Source organism: Theropithecus gelada, chromosome 2 (genome assembly GCF_003255815.1).
Source record: "Theropithecus gelada isolate Dixy chromosome 2, Tgel_1.0, whole genome shotgun sequence".
Classification (NCBI taxonomy): domain Eukaryota; kingdom Metazoa; phylum Chordata; class Mammalia; order Primates; family Cercopithecidae; genus Theropithecus; species Theropithecus gelada.
The window spans coordinates 136,566,117-136,584,880 of record NC_037669.1 but is presented as its reverse complement, the minus strand read 5'-3'; the positions used below and the strand labels follow the sequence as shown (position 1 = coordinate 136,584,880).

At 39.9% G+C, this 18,764-nt stretch overlaps 1 protein-coding gene across 6 annotated transcripts in view; it reads right to left on the bottom strand.

Annotated features, from left to right (window-relative positions):
* Positions 1 to 18,764, bottom strand: part of PLCH1 (phospholipase C eta 1) — a 256,547-nt gene that overhangs the window by 13,783 nt on the left and 224,000 nt on the right. For all 6 annotated transcript variants that reach the window (XM_025375496.1, XM_025375499.1, XM_025375498.1 and 3 more), the window contains 5 exons: positions 15,118 to 15,279; positions 10,155 to 10,226; positions 6,311 to 6,402; positions 2,958 to 3,055; positions 14 to 193 (listed from right to left, as the gene is read on the bottom strand). In XM_025375496.1, coding sequence (XP_025231281.1) covers positions 14 to 193; positions 2,958 to 3,055; positions 6,311 to 6,402; positions 10,155 to 10,226; positions 15,118 to 15,279 — 604 coding nt within the window. The remainder of the gene's footprint in view (positions 1 to 13; positions 194 to 2,957; positions 3,056 to 6,310; positions 6,403 to 10,154; positions 10,227 to 15,117; positions 15,280 to 18,764) is intronic.

Genomic DNA, 18,764 nt, shown 5'->3' with positions numbered 1-18,764 from the left:
AAGGAGTACGCACCTAGCTGGCAGCCTGCGTTCCAGTAGGGGAGCGGGTTGAAGTTACTGGAATCAATGCGGTAGGCAGAGGGGTAAATCCTCGTGAGTTGCTTTTGATTATAAATCATGAACTGCTCTGATTTTTGCTGAACAACCTGATGTGCTCTTGTTTCACTGAATGATAACACATTTCCTGTGGTTCCTGGCAGTTTTTAATAGAGAGAAAAAGGAAGTGAGAACTACAGCAAAGAAAACGCCGCGCACAAAAGACCTTATAATAATGTCAGAGTATACCAATAGCAAAAAGCAGAGCACTAGAGAGTGGATTCAACCAGAGTAGAGGCAGCTTCTCAAAAAGAAAGACACATAAAATTCCATGTTTAGGAATGGAATTTTGAGGCCAAATCAGAGCTGTGTGCCTTGCTCCAGTAGGTGTCTATTGCTGGGTCCCCTGTTCTCCCTAAGAATTCAATCATCCCACTAATTTATGACTATCTGGCTAGCATGAAAAGAACGGGTAGAAAAAAAAACTTAAACAGAATATCTTTGCCAAACATATAGGCAACCATGGATAAATAAAACTGGATAGCTTCTTCCTGATAACAGGAAGACATTCATTGAAGGCACTCATCTAAAAGGCACACGTGTAAAACATGTATTAATAGTAACATTCAGGATCCAAGAAAATAAAGGAAAAAGAACAATTACAAGAATAAAAAGTTGAGTTTTAAAGTTGATTTGAATAAGAACTATGGAACAAGCCGAAACCTGTTTGGGAGAAAGGAATCATAATGGAGAAAAAGAGGTCAAAAGCATTATAAAGGAATAAAACTTTTAAGAACAGGGACACTCATTCACCTAGCCACGCATATAAACTATGGAAAAAAGTAAAGGGAGGTAAAAGTACATGAAGCCTGTAATAAAGTTTCTGCCAGCACAATCATCAGGAGGGGTCAATCTAGACTCACAGAAGCTGCAAATTTGGGGGTCACAATGGAATAAAGCTCCAAACATTTAATATTCCACTCTTGTCTCCAATCCCACCTTTTGTACCGTATCTACAAAGCCCCACTATTCCCACTCCTTCACCAAGCACCCACACTCTATCCCCAAAATGGCCCATATGTCCTCTGAACATGCTGGAAAAGTCCAGCCCAGATAAAAAGACCCAAAGTTACCCAGAATCTCATTCTTATTTAGCCCTAATAAGCTGAGTGTGTGTGAGCCCAGACAGAGAGATATGGTCCATGAAACCAACGAGTTGAACTATATATGTCTTGCTGAGCCAGCTGGGCCTGAGTCATATCTAGACTCTGCATGTTTATTAACACACAGTTTCCCAGGGCCCCTGTGGTCCTCAGGGTTGTACGCCCTTAGATGTTAGACGCTGTTCAACTGACAATGTACTCCAGAGTTAGAAGAGTCAGGAATACAGATTGTGGCAAAGAAATTAGAGGATTACAGTTTTTAATGTGATAAAGATATGTCTTCAAATATATTTTACTGGCATAACCTATTAACATAGTTTACATATCTCAAGCATACTAATATTGAACTTATTTGCAGATTTTGATGAGGGATGTTTTAAACATTACAGGAGAAAATATCTTTTTGACAAGCCTAATTCAGATGGAATAGGACTATAATCAATACTACTGTTTTGTCTGTCTCTCCACATAAATATGCACATCACAATATCATTAATATGACCTTGCTAATTAGGCACATATCAGTTAGTAAATTAATAAAGTTGAGTTGTATCACATTAGGATAAGCCATGCATTCATTATCTAGTTTTCATTTTGTGGCTGGCAAAAAAATTAAAAAGACAAAAACAGTTGAAGTTCAAGAGCTAAACAGCGCTCAGTATTAATTTTCATTAAATTAATAGTATTATGTTTTCCAAGCCATTTATTGGAAATTTTTATTCCCTAAACCAAATATACATTTAAACTTTATGCAATCATTCCCTGAGTTTATTTTTGAGCTAAGGACAATTGTTGTAAGAGTTTGTTGCTCTGTTGCTGAGAATCCTACAGTTTCTCATGCTTTCACATGTGAAATTCATTTAAATCTTGTATAATTGTTACCATTTGAAGAAGGAATCAAGGCCAAAGGGAAGAAATCTTTCTGCAAATAGAAAAAGATACATTTGTGGAGTGGGGGCTGGGCAGGGGGTGATGGGAGGGAAGAATCCTGGAGGTTTGTGAGGACACAATGTTGTTTCCCTTCACTAAAACTTGTTGAGAAATTTGGAGGTTCTGATTTACATTTCAGTTCCACTAAAATTAAAATTAGATGAAAAGCCACATGACAGTAGGTTATTTCTGTAAGCATTCAGTAACTAAATGAAATACAAGATAAAGGAGACAAGAGTAACTAGCAGGAAAGCCAAGGATATGAATAGATGTGACTAGAATTTCTCAGCTCCGTGTGGCAACTGATAGGTGAAAAACAGTGACAGAGACAACGCTACTGAGATTTCTGCTCTTTTTGTTAAAACTTCAATCTGGATTAAGCTATTTTCGCCCAAGTCAAAACTTTCACTGAGAAAATATAGAGCTTTTCAAGGTGTGGTTTTAGCCAATTAATTTCTTCTTTTGGTCATTAGCATTTGGAATGGCCATCTATGACCTGGTCCTCAAGCCGGGCCTGGTCTTCACAGTTCAAGTGCTACAGGAAGGTCTTGCCCTGATGCACTTGTCTTTGTACAGTAATAAAGTCCTCCTCGGCCCTGTGGGAACTTTCTCTGGCCTCTGGTCAATCAGGCAACCGCAGTAATCAGTAGAACCCTCCATGTCAACTCAACACTATGGCAGCAGTGAGTTTCCTGACACTCAAATTGGTTTCTATATAGTCCCAAAAATGTGTGTTGATAATCGGATTAACAAAAATTCATTAACAATTGAAAGAGAAAGGTCAAGAATGTTTATTCAGAGTGGAAGGAGAAAACTCTTCATTCTTACCGTCATCCACAATGTCCTGAGCAGCCACGGAGTTTGTGTACACAACCAAATCAGAGAGTTCTCGGCAGAGCTTCATGGTTTTCCTTCGGCGACCCAATCTGTGAGGTACCCACATAGGACACATGACATTTTGGAGTTGAAAGAGGTTTGGGTTATTGGTTATCCCACTTTCCTTATTTAAGACAATGATTTAATAGGGAATACCTGCCCCAGGTCCTAAGGGAGCCAGGATTGGAACCCAAGTGTGATTCCTAATTCAGTGCTCTTTCTACCACAAAAATCCTACCACAGTAGTCCCCTCTTATCCTCAGTTTCCCTTTCCAGAGTTTCATTTGTCCATAGTCAACCATGGTCTAAAAATATTAAGAGGAAAATTCCAGAAATAAACCTTGAGATTTTTTTTCCTTTTTTGAAACACAGTCTCTCTCTGTCACCCAAGCTGCAGTGCAGTGGCACAATCTTGGTTTACCGCAACCTCCACCTCCCGGGTTCAAGTGATTCTCTTGCCTCAGCCTCCCGAGTAGCTGGGACTACAGGTGTGCATCACCACACCAGCTAATTTTTTGTATTTTCAGTAGCGACAGGGTTTCACCATGTTGGCAGGCTGGTCTCCAACTCCTGACCTCAAGTGATCCACCTGCCTTGGCCTCCCAAAATGCTAGGATAACACCCGGTCATGCATTTTAAATTGTGTGCCATTCTTGGTGGCATGATGAAATCTTGTGAGGTCCTGCTCCGTCCCACTCTGGACGTGAGCCATCCCTTTGTCCAGCATATCCATGATGTATGGCTTCTTATGTGACTGACTGTGGAGGTTTTGCAGTGCTTATGTTCAAGAAACTCTTATTTTACTTAATAATGGCCCTAAAGTGCAGGAGTAGTAATGCTGGCAATTCAGATATGCCAAAGAGATGCTGCAAAGTGCTTCCTTTAAATGAAAAGGTGAACGTGCTTGACTTAATAAGGAAAGAGAAAAACAATATATAGAGAGGGTTCGCTACTATCTGTGGTTTCAGGTGTCCACCGGAGTCATTTCTCATGATAACGTGGGGACTAATGTAATGTGGTTTTATTCACTGCTCTGCCAGGAATCACAGCCTCTTCCTCATGCATTTGTGAGTTCTGTCGTGAAAGGCTGGATTCCCACTGTGACCCAGTTAGAGAGTAACACCAGAGTTCATCAGGAAACTATATGGCCTTTGCAGGGAGGAGACCCGGGCTAAAATGGAACAGAAACACTGTATAGTGGGTAGTGGGCCACAAGAATTATATACCTAAAGGGTAATATGCCAAATTTCCATAGTGATTATTGGACAGGTGTAATTACAAAGGATGTTAACTTTCTTCTTTATACTTTTTCTATATTCTCCAGCTTTCTTAAAACAAACATTCATTACTTTATCTAGTGCTGCTTTTATCTTAGATATTTTAATAGTCTTCTCTCTCCTACAAACCACTCCTAGGATCTGCTCTGCAACCTTACAAATTGTACCGCCACTCTCTACTGCAGTCAATTCCTCTACGGACCATCACATTCCCCTCACACACACACTTTTCTCCTATGGGAAACATAACTACCAAAAACAAACCTAAACGTTAGTGTTCAATTAAACTTTATATTTTTAAGCTCCAACAGAATATCTATACATAAAATAGTAACTAATTAGGAAGAGCAGAGGAGGCGTATGTGGTCCTGGTACGTAGAGTACGTATGCGTACTCTAGGGAACAGAAATAATATATGTTATTGCCTGCCTTTTTGGTTGTAAGTATCCTAGTGGGTGTGAAAAGGTAGTTTTGATTTATATCTCCCTAATGTCTACTAATGTTGAGCACCTTTTCATGTGTTTATTGGCCATTTGTATATCTTCTTTTGTGAGGTTTCTTTTCAATAGTTAGATGTTCCCCTATAGGAGAAAAGTGGGTATGTGAGGGGAATGTGATGGTCTGCTGAGAACTTTACTGTGGTAAAAATCAATAGAAAAAGAATGCATGCTCCTTCTTTACCATATAATTAGGAAACTCTACAGCCACTGGTGAAAATCTGATTTTGTGAAGGCTAATGATTATAAAACAGTGTGAAGTCATGCCTCAAAATTATAAGTAAAACTGTAAGACATTCCGTGAGATGGAGAAATTCTACAGAAAATTAACTCTTTTTATTCCTCATCCTAGAGGTGCCTTAGGTTACTGAAGTCCCAAAACGACATCATCATAGATGCTCAGGCCCTGATAACTATTATGGGAAAACCTATAGTTGACACTAAGCAGCATGCAAAATGATTTCATATGATACCTGTATTGACGTCTCCTTTGCATACATTAAGATTACTGTAGCTTTCCTCAAACACTGCCTTTTCCCTGGCTATATGTGTCAGAGTTAAGCCTTTCTCAAACTTACATATGACAACAGTCACAGCAGAGGTCTCCCAGAAGGTGATCCTATTATTTTCTCTTTATCCTTTACTGTAACTATATATTCAATTTTCTGTTCCCTAGAGTAGGGACCACATACATCTCCTCTGCCCTTCTAATTAGTTACTAGTTTGTGTATAGATATTCTGTTGGAGCTCAAATATAAAGTTTAATTGAACACTAAAGTTTTATTCCTACAGGGCTTCTATGCTTATTTCATTTTTCAATAAAGGCAAAAGTGTGTGTATGTATCCATATCTATCTAATGTATATAATTTGTATTTCTTTGTGAATGTTATGGTATAAATAAACTGCCAGGAACTCCTGTAATGAATCATGTGTCACCATTTGGATTCCGAAAATACGGTCATGTTACTCATCACAAATACTATTGGCAATAAAAACAAACAAAAAACAAACAAACAAAAAAGAACTTTTTTTGGATACTTATTTAATTGGGCCGGGGCTTACGGGGCTAATTAGTTTAATTCCTTTAATCCTTACAATGACTCTAAGGGACAGATACAATGAGGAGCCAAACGCGTCCCATGTTAAAGTTGGTAAGTGGAGGAGCAAGAATTTGAAATCTGGCTGATTTCAGATGCTTGGCTCCTAACATGGGCTTAGCATCCATCTTCTTCAGTCTCTTGTGACGGCCTTTGTATTAGTTCATGTGCTCCCTCCCTCTTCTCTGAAAATACCTTTGACTTGACAACCGCTGCAGCTAACATTTATAAAGAGCTCATTATGTGCCAGGCACAGTGCTGAGTTCCCTACATAAACTATCATTTCATATCCAACTGTTCTTCACATGTTCCACAGCACTGAGTACTTTCCTTGTGATCCAATTCTCTAGACATGTACAAGAAAAATGACTAAGCTGACAAGGATGGAGGGGCCTCAGGAGTGTGAGCAGGAGACATGGAGATGCTTTCTTACCTGTACAGCTGGCCACCCTCCTTGACAGTATTCTGCTGTGTGTCTTCCTCATCATCAGTACTGTAAGATTTAGACCGTGATTTTGTAGTTTTCTGCCAGAAAAATCAAAACAAACTTAACAAACTCATTGTATCAAGTATATTTACAACATGCAGAGAATGAGCTGGGCTTTAAAATGCACATGTCTTGCACAAGCATAATAACTTGGAGGGAAAAAATGACCAAATATTGCAGTTTGCTTCACCATTAATAACAAGCATATCTAAGGCCATAATTATATTAAAATGTTAATGCAAAACTGAGAGTTTCATGCTCAGAAACTGACTTCGAAGACACATAAAGTTGATGTATTAGAAAGACTTTATTAGTCATGCATTTTGAAGGTTTCTACTAGGGATAGAGTCAAAGTTGCAGTATCTATTTAAATGATTATAAGGGACAAAATGCCCTTTTGTATGGGAAGCTCACTATTAATAAACTGTAAAAGGCACATTTGTTTTTTTAAAAAAGGACATGTAGTAATTTTTTTTAAAAAAATTGAATAACTACCATTTCTGCTTTTGATCAGTATGCACTCAAATGACCATCTGAATCAAATCTCCCTTTTGAGATTTTGACCCATTTTCACTTCTATCAGCAGGAAAAAATATTGCTACCCACAGAATATAGGCTGAAAGGCTCCAGGTCTAATCTGATGTCTTTTGGACAGATTAGCTGTTTCACAATAAAACTTTTTTGGGATGGTATGATTTCATCCCCACCAATTTGGAGATAGCCCCAGTATTTAGGCAACACAGACCTCAACAATACAAATGATGGGCAAGGCGTGGTGGCTCATGCCTATAATCCCAGCACTTTGGGGGGCCAAGGTGGGTGGATCACCCGAGGTCACAAGTTCAAGACCAGCCTGGTCAAAAAATGGTGAAATCCCATCTCTACTAAAAATACAAAAAGTAGCTGGGCGTGGTGGCAGGTGCCTATAATCCCAGCTACTTGGTAGGTGGAGGCAGGAGAACCACTTGAACTCAGGAGGTGGAGGTTGCAGTGAGCCGAGATCCCACCATTGTACTCCAGCCTGGACAACGAGAACGAAACTCCATCTCTAAATAAATAAATAAACAATACAAATGATGGGGAAGGACCACCCCAATAATTGCAGACAACCTTGCCATCAAAAATATAGTGTCTACAAACAAAAGTAAGATGTTTAGACAGAGAATCCTGGACATCGGGAATGTGGCTTAGAAAGGGAAAGGGTCTCCATCCCCAAATTACCATAGGACCAGCCACTTTCTAGATTTTCTCATGTTTCCCCCAACCCCCACCCCAAAATCAAAAAAGCTACACGGTTGGCATAAACATACTCAACTTCTCTCTATTGCACTGACAGTGAGGTGCCAGTTTGGTTTGGAACTTTCTCCGGTATTATTTATGCCTTGAGAACCTCAGCATGCAGGTATGGAAGCCCTACCATTTGATGATCTCATGTTCCACCTTTCACGAAACTGGTAAACTGGCTAACCTCACTAGCTTCCTATTGGATCTTTAGAAAAAGTGTGGCAAGAACATCTATTTCAAAGGATTATTGTTGTGATGATTAAATAAATGGCACAGAAAGTCATTCTCTAATCTATATAACATTAACTTTCCATTTAAAATACTGTCAATATTTATTAAAATAATCTATAAATAGTCTCATGGACAACAATTTGTTCTTATAACTTGAGGTATGATAAATTTTAATTAGGTGAAGTACTCCCTAAAACATCTATTTTGAAAGACTATTTTAATTGTAATGACAAGTTGCAAACCAGAAGTGAAATACTCTCTAATTCCACATAGTAATTTGAGTTATACAATAATAAATGTCTTTTTAAGCATCATTTTTACTATAAAATGCAAAAATTAGAAATAATAAATGAATCACCAATGACAGATAATAACATTCAGAGAGTGATATACTTTCTGGACATCCAGTTTTGACACATCTTTCCATGGTTATCGTACCATAGAATCAACTTCTCACCTTACTTTTTCATTTAATGTTTCACATGTTGAGCTCTTCCAAGGGATCATATTTTAATGGCCGCATAATTGTCCATTATGTGAATGACTCTCAGATTACTTACACACTCTTTGGGGGTGAATATTTTGGTTGTTTTCAATATTTTGTGACAATGACTAATCTGACTAGTCTACTAATAAATTATCTCACTGATGGGCAGGAAATTCTATATATGACATTCCTTAAAGTAGAAGAAACGGCCTTACAGAAACCTCATGTATAAAGTAAAGTTCACCATCTAATAATCGAATTCTTATGTAAGTTTTACTGTCAAACAGCTAATCTGTCCAGAAGACACCAGTTAGTGTAACTTTTTTTTATTTTATTGAAGTATAAAATACAGTTAGGATAGCACACTGGTCATAAGTGTACAGGTTGATGTCTTTCACAAATCAACCACACATATGATGAAATAGAATATTATCCGTCTCCCAAAAGCCTTCTGATCTTCCAACCCTGTCATTCCTTTCTCTGTGGAGGTAATAACTATTCTGATGTCTACTCTATAGGGTTTCTTTTGCCTGGTTTTGAATTTAATATCAATGGAATCAAACTGTATGTATTCTCTTGGGTCTGGTTTATTTTGCTCAACATCATGTTTATAAAGATCATCATATTATTGCATATAGTTGTAATTTTGTCATTTTCTTAGTTGTTAACTATTCTCTTATGTGAATACATCACAATTTTTATTCATTCTATTATCAATGGACATTTGTACTTTTTCCTCTTTGTACTATTACCAATCTCAATATAAATATTGTTATTTCTGTCTTTTTTTTCTTTTGTAGATGGAGTTTCACTCTTGTTGCCCAGGCTGCAGTGCAGTGGCGCAATCTCGCCTCACTGCAACCTCTGCCTCCTGGGTTCAAGCAATTCTGGTGCTTTGGCCTCCCGAGTAGCTGGGATTACAGGCGCACACCACCACACCTGGCTAATTTTTGTATTTTTAGTAGAGATGGGGTTTGGCCATGTTGGCTAAGCTGGTTTTGAACACCTGACCTCAGGTAATCCACCCACCTTGGCCTCCCAAAGTGCTGGGATTATAGTCATGAGCCATCGCACCTGGCCTATTTCTGTCTTTTGACATATACCTAATAATAGAACTGCTAAGTCATAGTACGTAGTCAGATACTGTGAAATAGTGGGCCAAAGTAGTTGCACAAATGTGCACAACCATAAGCAGTGTATGAGAATTCAAGTTCTTTGTCCTCACTAACATTTTGTTCTTGCTATCTTTTAATATTATCTGTTGTGGTGGGTGTATATGGAATCACATAGTCATTTAAATTGTGTTTCCCAGATGACTGATAGGTGAATCCCTTTTCTTTATTAGCAATTTGGATATCTTCTTCTGTGAAGTGCCTGTTTAAGGGTTTTGCCCATCTTTTAGAAATTAGGGTGCTTCTCTTTTTATTTATTTATAGAAGCTATTTATAAATTCAGGATAGAATATATAATACACACCCCAGTTTTAGTAACATATATTCATTATGTATTGGATATGTGTATTTAAGATGTTAAATACAGTTTTTTTTTGATATATTATTGGATATATGTATTCAAAATATTATTTCCCAATATGTAACTTGCTTTTTGATACTGTTGATGTGTAGAAGTTCTTAACTTTTAAAGTAGTTTAAATATCAGTCTTTCCCTTTACTGATGTCCTGTTTAAGAAATCTTTTGTCATTCCAAGGTCATGATGATATTCTCCTGTTACCTTCCAGAATCTTTAAATTAACTGAATTATGCATATTTATTACTCTTAATTCATACCTTATGTTTTCCGAAGTTGGTCATGAGCGATCGTCCATGTGATTTCTTTCCACTTTCCTTTACATCTGGACTCTGAGTAAACAAAGGCATAATATAACTATTTATCTTCTTTGCTTTTGTCTTTTTCCTTAGTTCTGGTGGAATGGCAAGGGGGCCCTCTCTTCTCTTCTGTTTGCCTCTAGGTGAGAAACAAGCAGACTCCACTCATTTCCTCCTGCTCCACACTCCACTACCATAAAGGTGGCTCTGCCTGCCTTGGAAAGGGAAATATTGGCACGGAGAGATGGATACCAGCCAGGACGCAGCAGCTGCCTGTACCTTCCCAAAGCTAAGGTCAAGGGCTCTCAGCAGTGTGCAGGTGTGCTGGCCCTCATGGCGCCTGTTCACCAGGCTCTCCACAGCACAGGATGTGTTCTTTTAAATGTTCTGAGTGGGGTTAAGTCATTTTCAGTTAAGTGGGGATTCAGTTTTGGAAAATGACCAAAAGTCATTAGCAGCCAATTCTATTAAATAAAGAAAGTGGATCACATTGACTAAACAGTGCTATGTGGGATTTTAAAACATTATAAATAAATAAAATCCAAGGATATCTATGACATAATAAGATTGTTTTTGTTTGTTTAAAGTAAACCAAGCAAAGTGTATCGGTTCGCTGAAATAATTCTCTCTGTGATGAGCACTGGAAAGAGGTATTGTAGCCTCTGAATTTTTCCTCACATAGGTTAATTTTCCAGTTAGAGATACTGGGCCAACTCTCTTTCCTGGAGCCTATGTCTCATTAGGGAACAAAAAGCCACCTGCTAAGAGGGTTTAAACTCTTATTCATTTGTCATCCCTAAAAATATGTTAGGTGGTTCAATACTAATAACATGGTATAAGGAGAGACCAGTAGGCCCTACTTGACCAGGACTCCAGCTAAACAGAGGAGAAACAGGTGACCACATAAATGGAACAAATGTGGGTGAGCAAAAACAGTTAAAGCCAAAAGGTTGGGAAGGGCATCTGTATATGCCCATAGATGCTAATCAAAGATGCAAGTAGAGGTGGGAAGAGGTTGGGTGAAGTCCAAGAACTGGTTGGGGAAACAGCAGTTCAAAAAATGCTGGAGGAGTAATGGTGAGGGGTTTACAAGGTGACTGATGTTAGGTAACTGTTAACTGATTCATGTATGTTTATTGCTTTTGGAGATCTATCAATGCAGATCATTAACTGTTCAAAAACTGTTTTTTTTTTTTTTTTTTTTTTTTGAGACAGAGTCTCGCTCAGTCGCCCAGGCTAGAGTGCAGTGGCGCGATCTCGGCTCACTGCAAGCTCCGCCTCCTGGGTTCTTGCCATTCTTCTGCCTCAGCCTCCCGAGTAGCTGGGACTACAGTCGCCCGCCACTACGCCCGGCTAATTTTTTTTTTTTTTTTTTTTTTTTTTTTTTTTAGTAGAGATGTGGTTTTACTGTGTCGGCCTGGGTGGTCTCGATCTCCTGACCTCGTGATCCACCCGTCTCGGCCTCCCAAAGTGCTGGGATTACAGGCGTGAGCCACCGCGCCTGGCCTTTTTTTTTTCTTTTTTTGAGATGGAGTCTCGCTCTGTCTCCCAGGCTGGAGTGCAGTGGCCAGATCTCAGCTCACTGCAAGCTCCGCCCCCTGGGTTCACGCCATTCTCCTGCCTCAGCCTCCCGAGTACCTGGGACTACAGGCGCCCGCCACCACGCCCGGCTAGTTTTTTGTATTTTTTTTTAAGTAGAGACGGGGTTTCACCATGTTAGCCAGGATGGTCTCGATCTCCTGACCTCGTGATCCGCCCATCTCGGCCTCCCAGAAGTGCTGGGATTACAGGCTTGAGCCACCGCGCCCGGCCAAAACTGTGGAATTAAGATGGCAGCCAGATGTGGTCATAGATGTAGCACTGGTCTCCAAGTTAGAAGACCCAGTTCTGCCACCAAATAACTACATGTCCTTTAGAAAGCCTCTTCTTTTGGTCTGTTTTTTTTAAATCTGTGAAATGAACCAATTAATCTGTGAGTTCCTTTCTGTTTCTAGTAACCCATCTATTGGTAGGGGGACCATGCCATTTATTGTCCAAAACAGGACCTTTTAAGAATAAAATGGGATACTTTTAATAATTATGCTGGGACAACAGGTATAAAGCATGGCTGTCACAGGCAAATTGAGGTATATGGTCACACTATAGTAGGCACCTACTATACCCTAAGGATAATGTTAATTACATTACATATATTCTCATTTACTATGAGAATATATGTAAGCAACCCTGGAAATAAGTATGATTAAAATCCCAATTTTACAGAAAAGGAAAGCAGAAATACAGACAAGTTAGATTATACTTCCAAAGTTACAAAGCTCGTTGGTGATAAAACAGGATTCTGTCTAGTTACAAGTCCCCTCTCTGGCTTCCTTCCACTTCCCCAACATTTTCTATCCCACTATCATGCTCTTTATGTAGGAAATAGATATCTACAAATACCTATCACCAACTTGGACCTCTCCCTGAGCATCGGCACATCTTTCACTGATTTAATGAGTAAGACATTGTCCTAGGAACTTGGCATGTATATAAGGACAAGAGCAAACAAAAGAGATGCAGACTCTGCCCCTATTGGGCTTGCAGTCTAATAGTAGAGACAAACAATTACAATATACTGTCATAAGACTATAATGGGGAAAGCTTAGGGCACTGTGGGATGGCAGAGAGAGACCATCTACTGTATTTGAGGATTAAGAACTTCCAAGGGGACATGATACAAAAGCTGAAGCCTAAAGATGAGTACAAGTTATCTACGTAAAATGGAGAAGAGCAAGTGTACTATGGCCAAGAAAATAGCCAACACGAAAGCCATGTGGTAAGAGCATGGTACCAGGAAATGTGGAAAGTGGAGGTATGCACGTGTGGACTTATACACATGCACACTCTGTGGGTGTCACCGCTAGGAGCCACAACAGGAAGGAAGGATCTTATGCGCTATTATCTCTGAATCCGAGCTTTATCCTCCAAACTATGAGGATCCCTGAGACGGCTGAAAACAGGAGAATGACATGACCCGATGCACATTTCTGAACTATCACTATGGCAGTGGTGTGAATGAGACATTAAGCAGCCAGCTGAGAGCTTAGGAACTTGTTAAGGTTATTCAGGCAGCAGTAGTTCAGATATAAAGAAAGCAGCAGATTCCAGAACTCTTAAGAACCATTTCCTGTGACTACTAAGTTCTTCCAGCCTGAAGGTGAATTTCATTTTTACTTTTCTTCAGGGTTCCGCAGGAAAAAGACAGCGCAAATAGAAATGAATCCTGCACTGTTGATTGACGGTCCAGAAAAGTAGAAGCTGGAGTGACGTGCTGCCCAGAGCCACACTCAGCACATTCTCAGCTTTGGATTTCAACCGACACATGTATCTGGTACAGATGGACTCGACTCAACAGTAACTTGCCTTTGCTTGCCCAGTGAACTAAAACCATATTTTAAAAACACAGCAGTGTTAAAAAACCTCAAAAATAAGTAAAAAGGAGATGAGTTTTGCTACACTACCTCTCTAAAATTTTCGGTCCTCTTACCATTTTACCTGATGGAGAAATTGTCATTAGGATCTCTTTAATGAATAGCAAAAGAGAGGGGGCTTAATTTGTTTCTTCCAGAATATCTAAGCCTTATGGTTTGCATTTCCAATTAGATAATCTAGGATGGGGTAAAGACTTCTCCAAACGCATAAGGAAAGTAACTGGCCCAGATAAGCCAATGAGAGTTCACTAAGGACAGGAAGCAGAATCAAGATAGGCTAAACAAGTCTGATCTTACAGGTACTTCTGGTGTTGAAAATAAATGGCTGGAGGCGAGGAGGGTGAGAAGATTGTTACTATTTATAGAAATTATTAAGAAAATCCAGAATTATATGATAAACTATAAGGGCAGTAATGCTGTAATTGACCTTTTGGTTGTCTCCCCAGTATTCCATCTGCCCCTCTAACATGCAGTTTGAGAGGAGCTAACCTTGACAAGAGCTTCAGAGGTAAGTTCTCACTGGCATTAGCAAGCTATTATGATCCTATACTCTGGCCAAGTACTGTTTCAGGAAAGACGCTTACCCATGGCCACTGTGATTACTTTAGGGGTAGGCACATGAAGTAGGCAACTCTCATTTGTTAGTTGGGGCGAATATGCTGTCTCAATCTCTCTGGATATGGACCAAGAAACACGTAGCTCATGGGCCTGTTGGCAGTCATCTCGCAACCATCATGGACAGTTGATGGACAGGAGAACTAGACTTGAGATGACACTGATAGCATGATAGGTAGAGCAAAAAGATAGATCTACGATGACACCACCGAGCCTCTGGATTAAACCCACCCCAAAGGCCATTCTGCAAATAAATTTGCTGCTTACCAAACCCAACATCTTCTTCATCATTGAAGCCATTTTGAATTAGGATTTCTATGTTTAGAAACTAAATGGGCCTGAGGAACAGCCTAGCAGTTGGATGGCTAGACTCGTGTAGGGTCCAGAGGGCAACCATCAATGCAGAGTGATCACTTAGGATCCAAGGGTGATCACCCCCATATGATCTTCCTTCTGCCTGAGGAGCCGTCAGCCCTGGAAGACAGGTGGTAGTAGCAGGGAAGGCAGACATCTAATGAATGTGGAGAGGTGGGAAGGCAAGGGACACAGGGGCCTGGAACTTCTTCCCTCACCTGAGCATGCATTGGGAAGATGATTCTGAAAACACTTGGCTTGGTCCTGAGGGTCCAAGTGGAGCAGTATTTGAGTCATTTCTACCTCCACCCAATCCACTTTTAACTATTTCTCATATCATTTTGCAATAGGAGATGTTCATTTCTCAAGCAAAATGAGGACAGAAATAGAAGAAGTTGGAGGAGCATTTCACAAATGATTAGAAACAACGTATGAGATGCTTTCTTTTTCCTGTTGAAGGATAAATACAAGAGGGAATCAGATACCTGCTTCAGGTGTGCATTTAAGCCTTCATGCGTGGCCTTCAATAGTGCCCTCACTGTGAAACTATCAGGATCTTCTTTATCTCGAATTTGAGATTCTTTTAACAGTGACTCCAGTTTTTTCCTTATGAAAGATTCCACCTGATGCTCAGTGGTCCCATTATTCTGCAAAGAATTAAGTAATACAAATGATTTCCTTAAGAAACACATTGAATTAGAATATACCACAGTTGCTTCTGTAATTTCACTGTCTCTCAATTACTTGTAAGTAATTAAGCTCAAGCTCATTGTACCATCTCGGTCTTCCCTCCTCCACAAATCCTATAATAATAAGGATTACTATTTATTAAGAACTAATTCTCTGCCAGCTACTCTTCATGTGACTGCATTCAATCCTCAGGAACCTTATAAGTATTATTATCATTTCCATTTCAGTGATATGGAATCCGATGCTTAGAGAGAAATCAAGTAAATTGCTCAAGGTTACATAGCTAGCAAATAACTGAAGCAGGATTCAAACTCAGGACTCCAAAGCCCTTCCCACTATGCTTATGCTATTTGATGCTTTTAACAGATAAAAGGCCAGGGAAAGTTTTTGGAAGCTAAGTTTTCTAAACCTACATAAGTAAATTAGAACAAAAATATGCTATTAAAATAAAACTACCTTTTTCACTGAGGAGAAAAGAATGCTATGGAAATTTCCGGAGTTGAGGATTATTGTGAGATACATTTCCTGCCTATTTCCAATCCCACTGTATAGTTGGGGGAACCTCAATAATTACCTCAGCCATGATTTGTCATTACAATTAACTTAAGATCACAACGAACTTCAAGGGGTTTGGATATCAGAGCTACGACCTGTCCAGCTGATGACTCACAGAATTTTGAGGTGATCATGGGATATAGATTCTCTCAAAGCCCTGCTTAGCACAGCTTTTCGGCCACTTGTTCTGCTTGAAACCAATGGCCCCAGCCTCCATTCACAGCTCTTCTGCTCTTCCAGTGCGCCTACCTCTCCCTGTTTCCAATACCTTTCCCTAAATTCTTCAACCACTTGCTGAAGAACAACCCACCCAAAGGGAGGAAAGGGGTACTCCTTGAGAAGAACAATTCCCACATTCTTCACCAAAAATTTAAGGCTGTTCTTTCACTGGCAAATCTGTTTCTAAGAGGTCATTATATGTCAACTCTGCATAATGGGTAGCTTTCCAATAATGCATTCATTTTCACAAAATCCTGTAAGAACAAAGCAATTATAAATGCCCTAAGGAAAAATTTCAAAAATCTACACCAGGATAGGTTATCGAATTTCCCTGTATCACTATCACATGCATTAATATCTTTAACAAGCCCAATTAACGAGGCACTCCACTTCCCTGGAGACCTCTAGGTCCAGAAGGAGATGCAAGGATGAAAAAGAGTTGGCTCTAACACCATAAGGGAACACCCTCCTGTCATGCTAGAAAAGACATATCCCCAAATATTCTACCCTGGTCTACAAAGATGCCTGCAAAAGTACAGACAACCAATACAACAGAGTTTCTGATAAGGAACACAGCATTACTGCCTGAGTGACTGAGAAGGCCCCAAAAAGAGGTGGGAATTGATCGGAGCTCTCAATGTAACTGAGATTTCAACAGTGATGGAAAGAAGGGCTTTCCTGCCAACCACAGTTCTAGCAAAGGATTTACATGAATTAAGAATGTTCTGTAAATGCAAAGAACACATGAGTTTTCTTAGAGTTCATAGGGTACGGTAGTGGCAGATAAAGAACTTTGGAGAGTGGAGGGACTTGAAAGCAAGAGGTATGGAGCTGCTAAGAGAGTCTGAGTGAACAAGTCCTTGTGTAGCAACTCTAGAAACAATATTAATCTGGCAGGGTGTGCCAAAAGAGGAAGTGTGTCTGCAGATGAAACATCAGGCACACTGGGCCCCACTGCAGGAACTGAGTGCCTAGGATAATGTGCTGGGGGTAGTTAACAAAGTTGAGAGATAATTTGGGGACAAAACTCATTTTGTATACATATATAAAAAAAAAAAAACATGTATTGAGCGTCTGCTGTGCCAGGTGAGAAGTATTAAAGAGGAATACCACCCACTGTCACAGAGCCCTCAGTGTCATGGAGAAGGCCAACACATCCCTGGATAATTACACAAGCAGGAACAAGTAGAGTGACAGGTGTGAGGGGTAGCATATGCACACAGAGGAGGCGCACCTTGTCCAGCCTAGGGGAATCAGGGGACACTTCCAGGAGCAGAAGAAACCTGAGTCAAGCCTTAAAAGATGAGTATATTAGTTTCCTGTGACTTGGCCGGGTGCCATGGCTCATGTGTCTGTAATCCCAGCACTTTGGGAGACCAAACTGGGAGGATCGCTTGAGCCCAGGAGTTTGAGAACAGCCTGGGCAATATAGTGAGACCCTGTCTCTACAAAAATTTACAAAATTAGCTGGGCATGGTGGCACACACCTGTAGTCCTAGCTACTTGGGAGGCTGAGGTGGAAGGATCCTGTGAGCCCAAGAGTTTGAGGCAGCAGTAAGCTATGATCATGCCACTTCACTCCAGCCTGGGCCACAGAGCAAAGCCCTGTCTCTAAAAAATAATAATAAAATAAAATAAAGTTTCCTGTGACCAATATAACAAACTACTACAAACTTGGTATCTTAAAACAATAGAAATGTACTTATTTTCTCACACATCTGGAGGCCAAAAGTATGAAATTTAGGTGTTGGCAGGGCTACACTCCCTCTGAAAGCTCTAGGGGAGGATCCTTCCTTGTCTCTTCCAGCTTAGGATAGCCCCATGTATTCCTCGGCTTGTGGCAGTATCACTCCAATTTCTACCTCTGTCTTTATATGGTCTTCTCATGCATGTCTCATCCACCTGTTTGTGTCTTCTCTTCTTATGAGGACACTTATCACTGGATTTAGGGCCTACATGGTTAACCCAGGATTATATTATCTTGAAGTCCTTAACTTAATTATATATGCAAAGACCCTTTTTTCCAAATAAGCTCACATACACAGGTACCAGGCGTTAAGACTTGAACCTATCTTTCAGTGGCCACAAATCAACCCACTGTCATGACTAAGAGCTGATCATCTGGCAAAGAGTAGGGGGACAGCATTTCAATGCGAGGAAAAGCATGGAGAAAACAAAAAGTATCAAAAGAACCAGTAATCATATGAGCAAGGAGAGAAGAGCCACAGGGAAATACAGAAAAAGCAACTAAGATTGTACCCAGTAGGCCCCCTTTATGCGTGGGAGATACATCAAAAAATCCTCACTGGATGCTGAAAGCAATGGATATTCCTGACCCCTATGTATGCTATGTTTTTCCCCACATAGTAATGGTTGGATACACTGGACAAAGGGATGATTCACATCCCAGGTGGGGTGGAGTAGACAGTGCAAGATTTCATCACACTTCTCAGAATGGTACACAATTCACAACTTACAAATTGTTTATTCATAGAATTTTTCATTCAATATTTTGGGCCATGATTGACTGCAGGAAGCAAACCCACAAATAAGGGGGAGACTGTATTGTACTAAGGCTTCCAAAGCACTGTCATGTAAAGATACTTCATTTGAGCTGCTGAACCCCATTTAAGGCAAACACTAGGTTAGCCAATTCTTTCTCGTAATG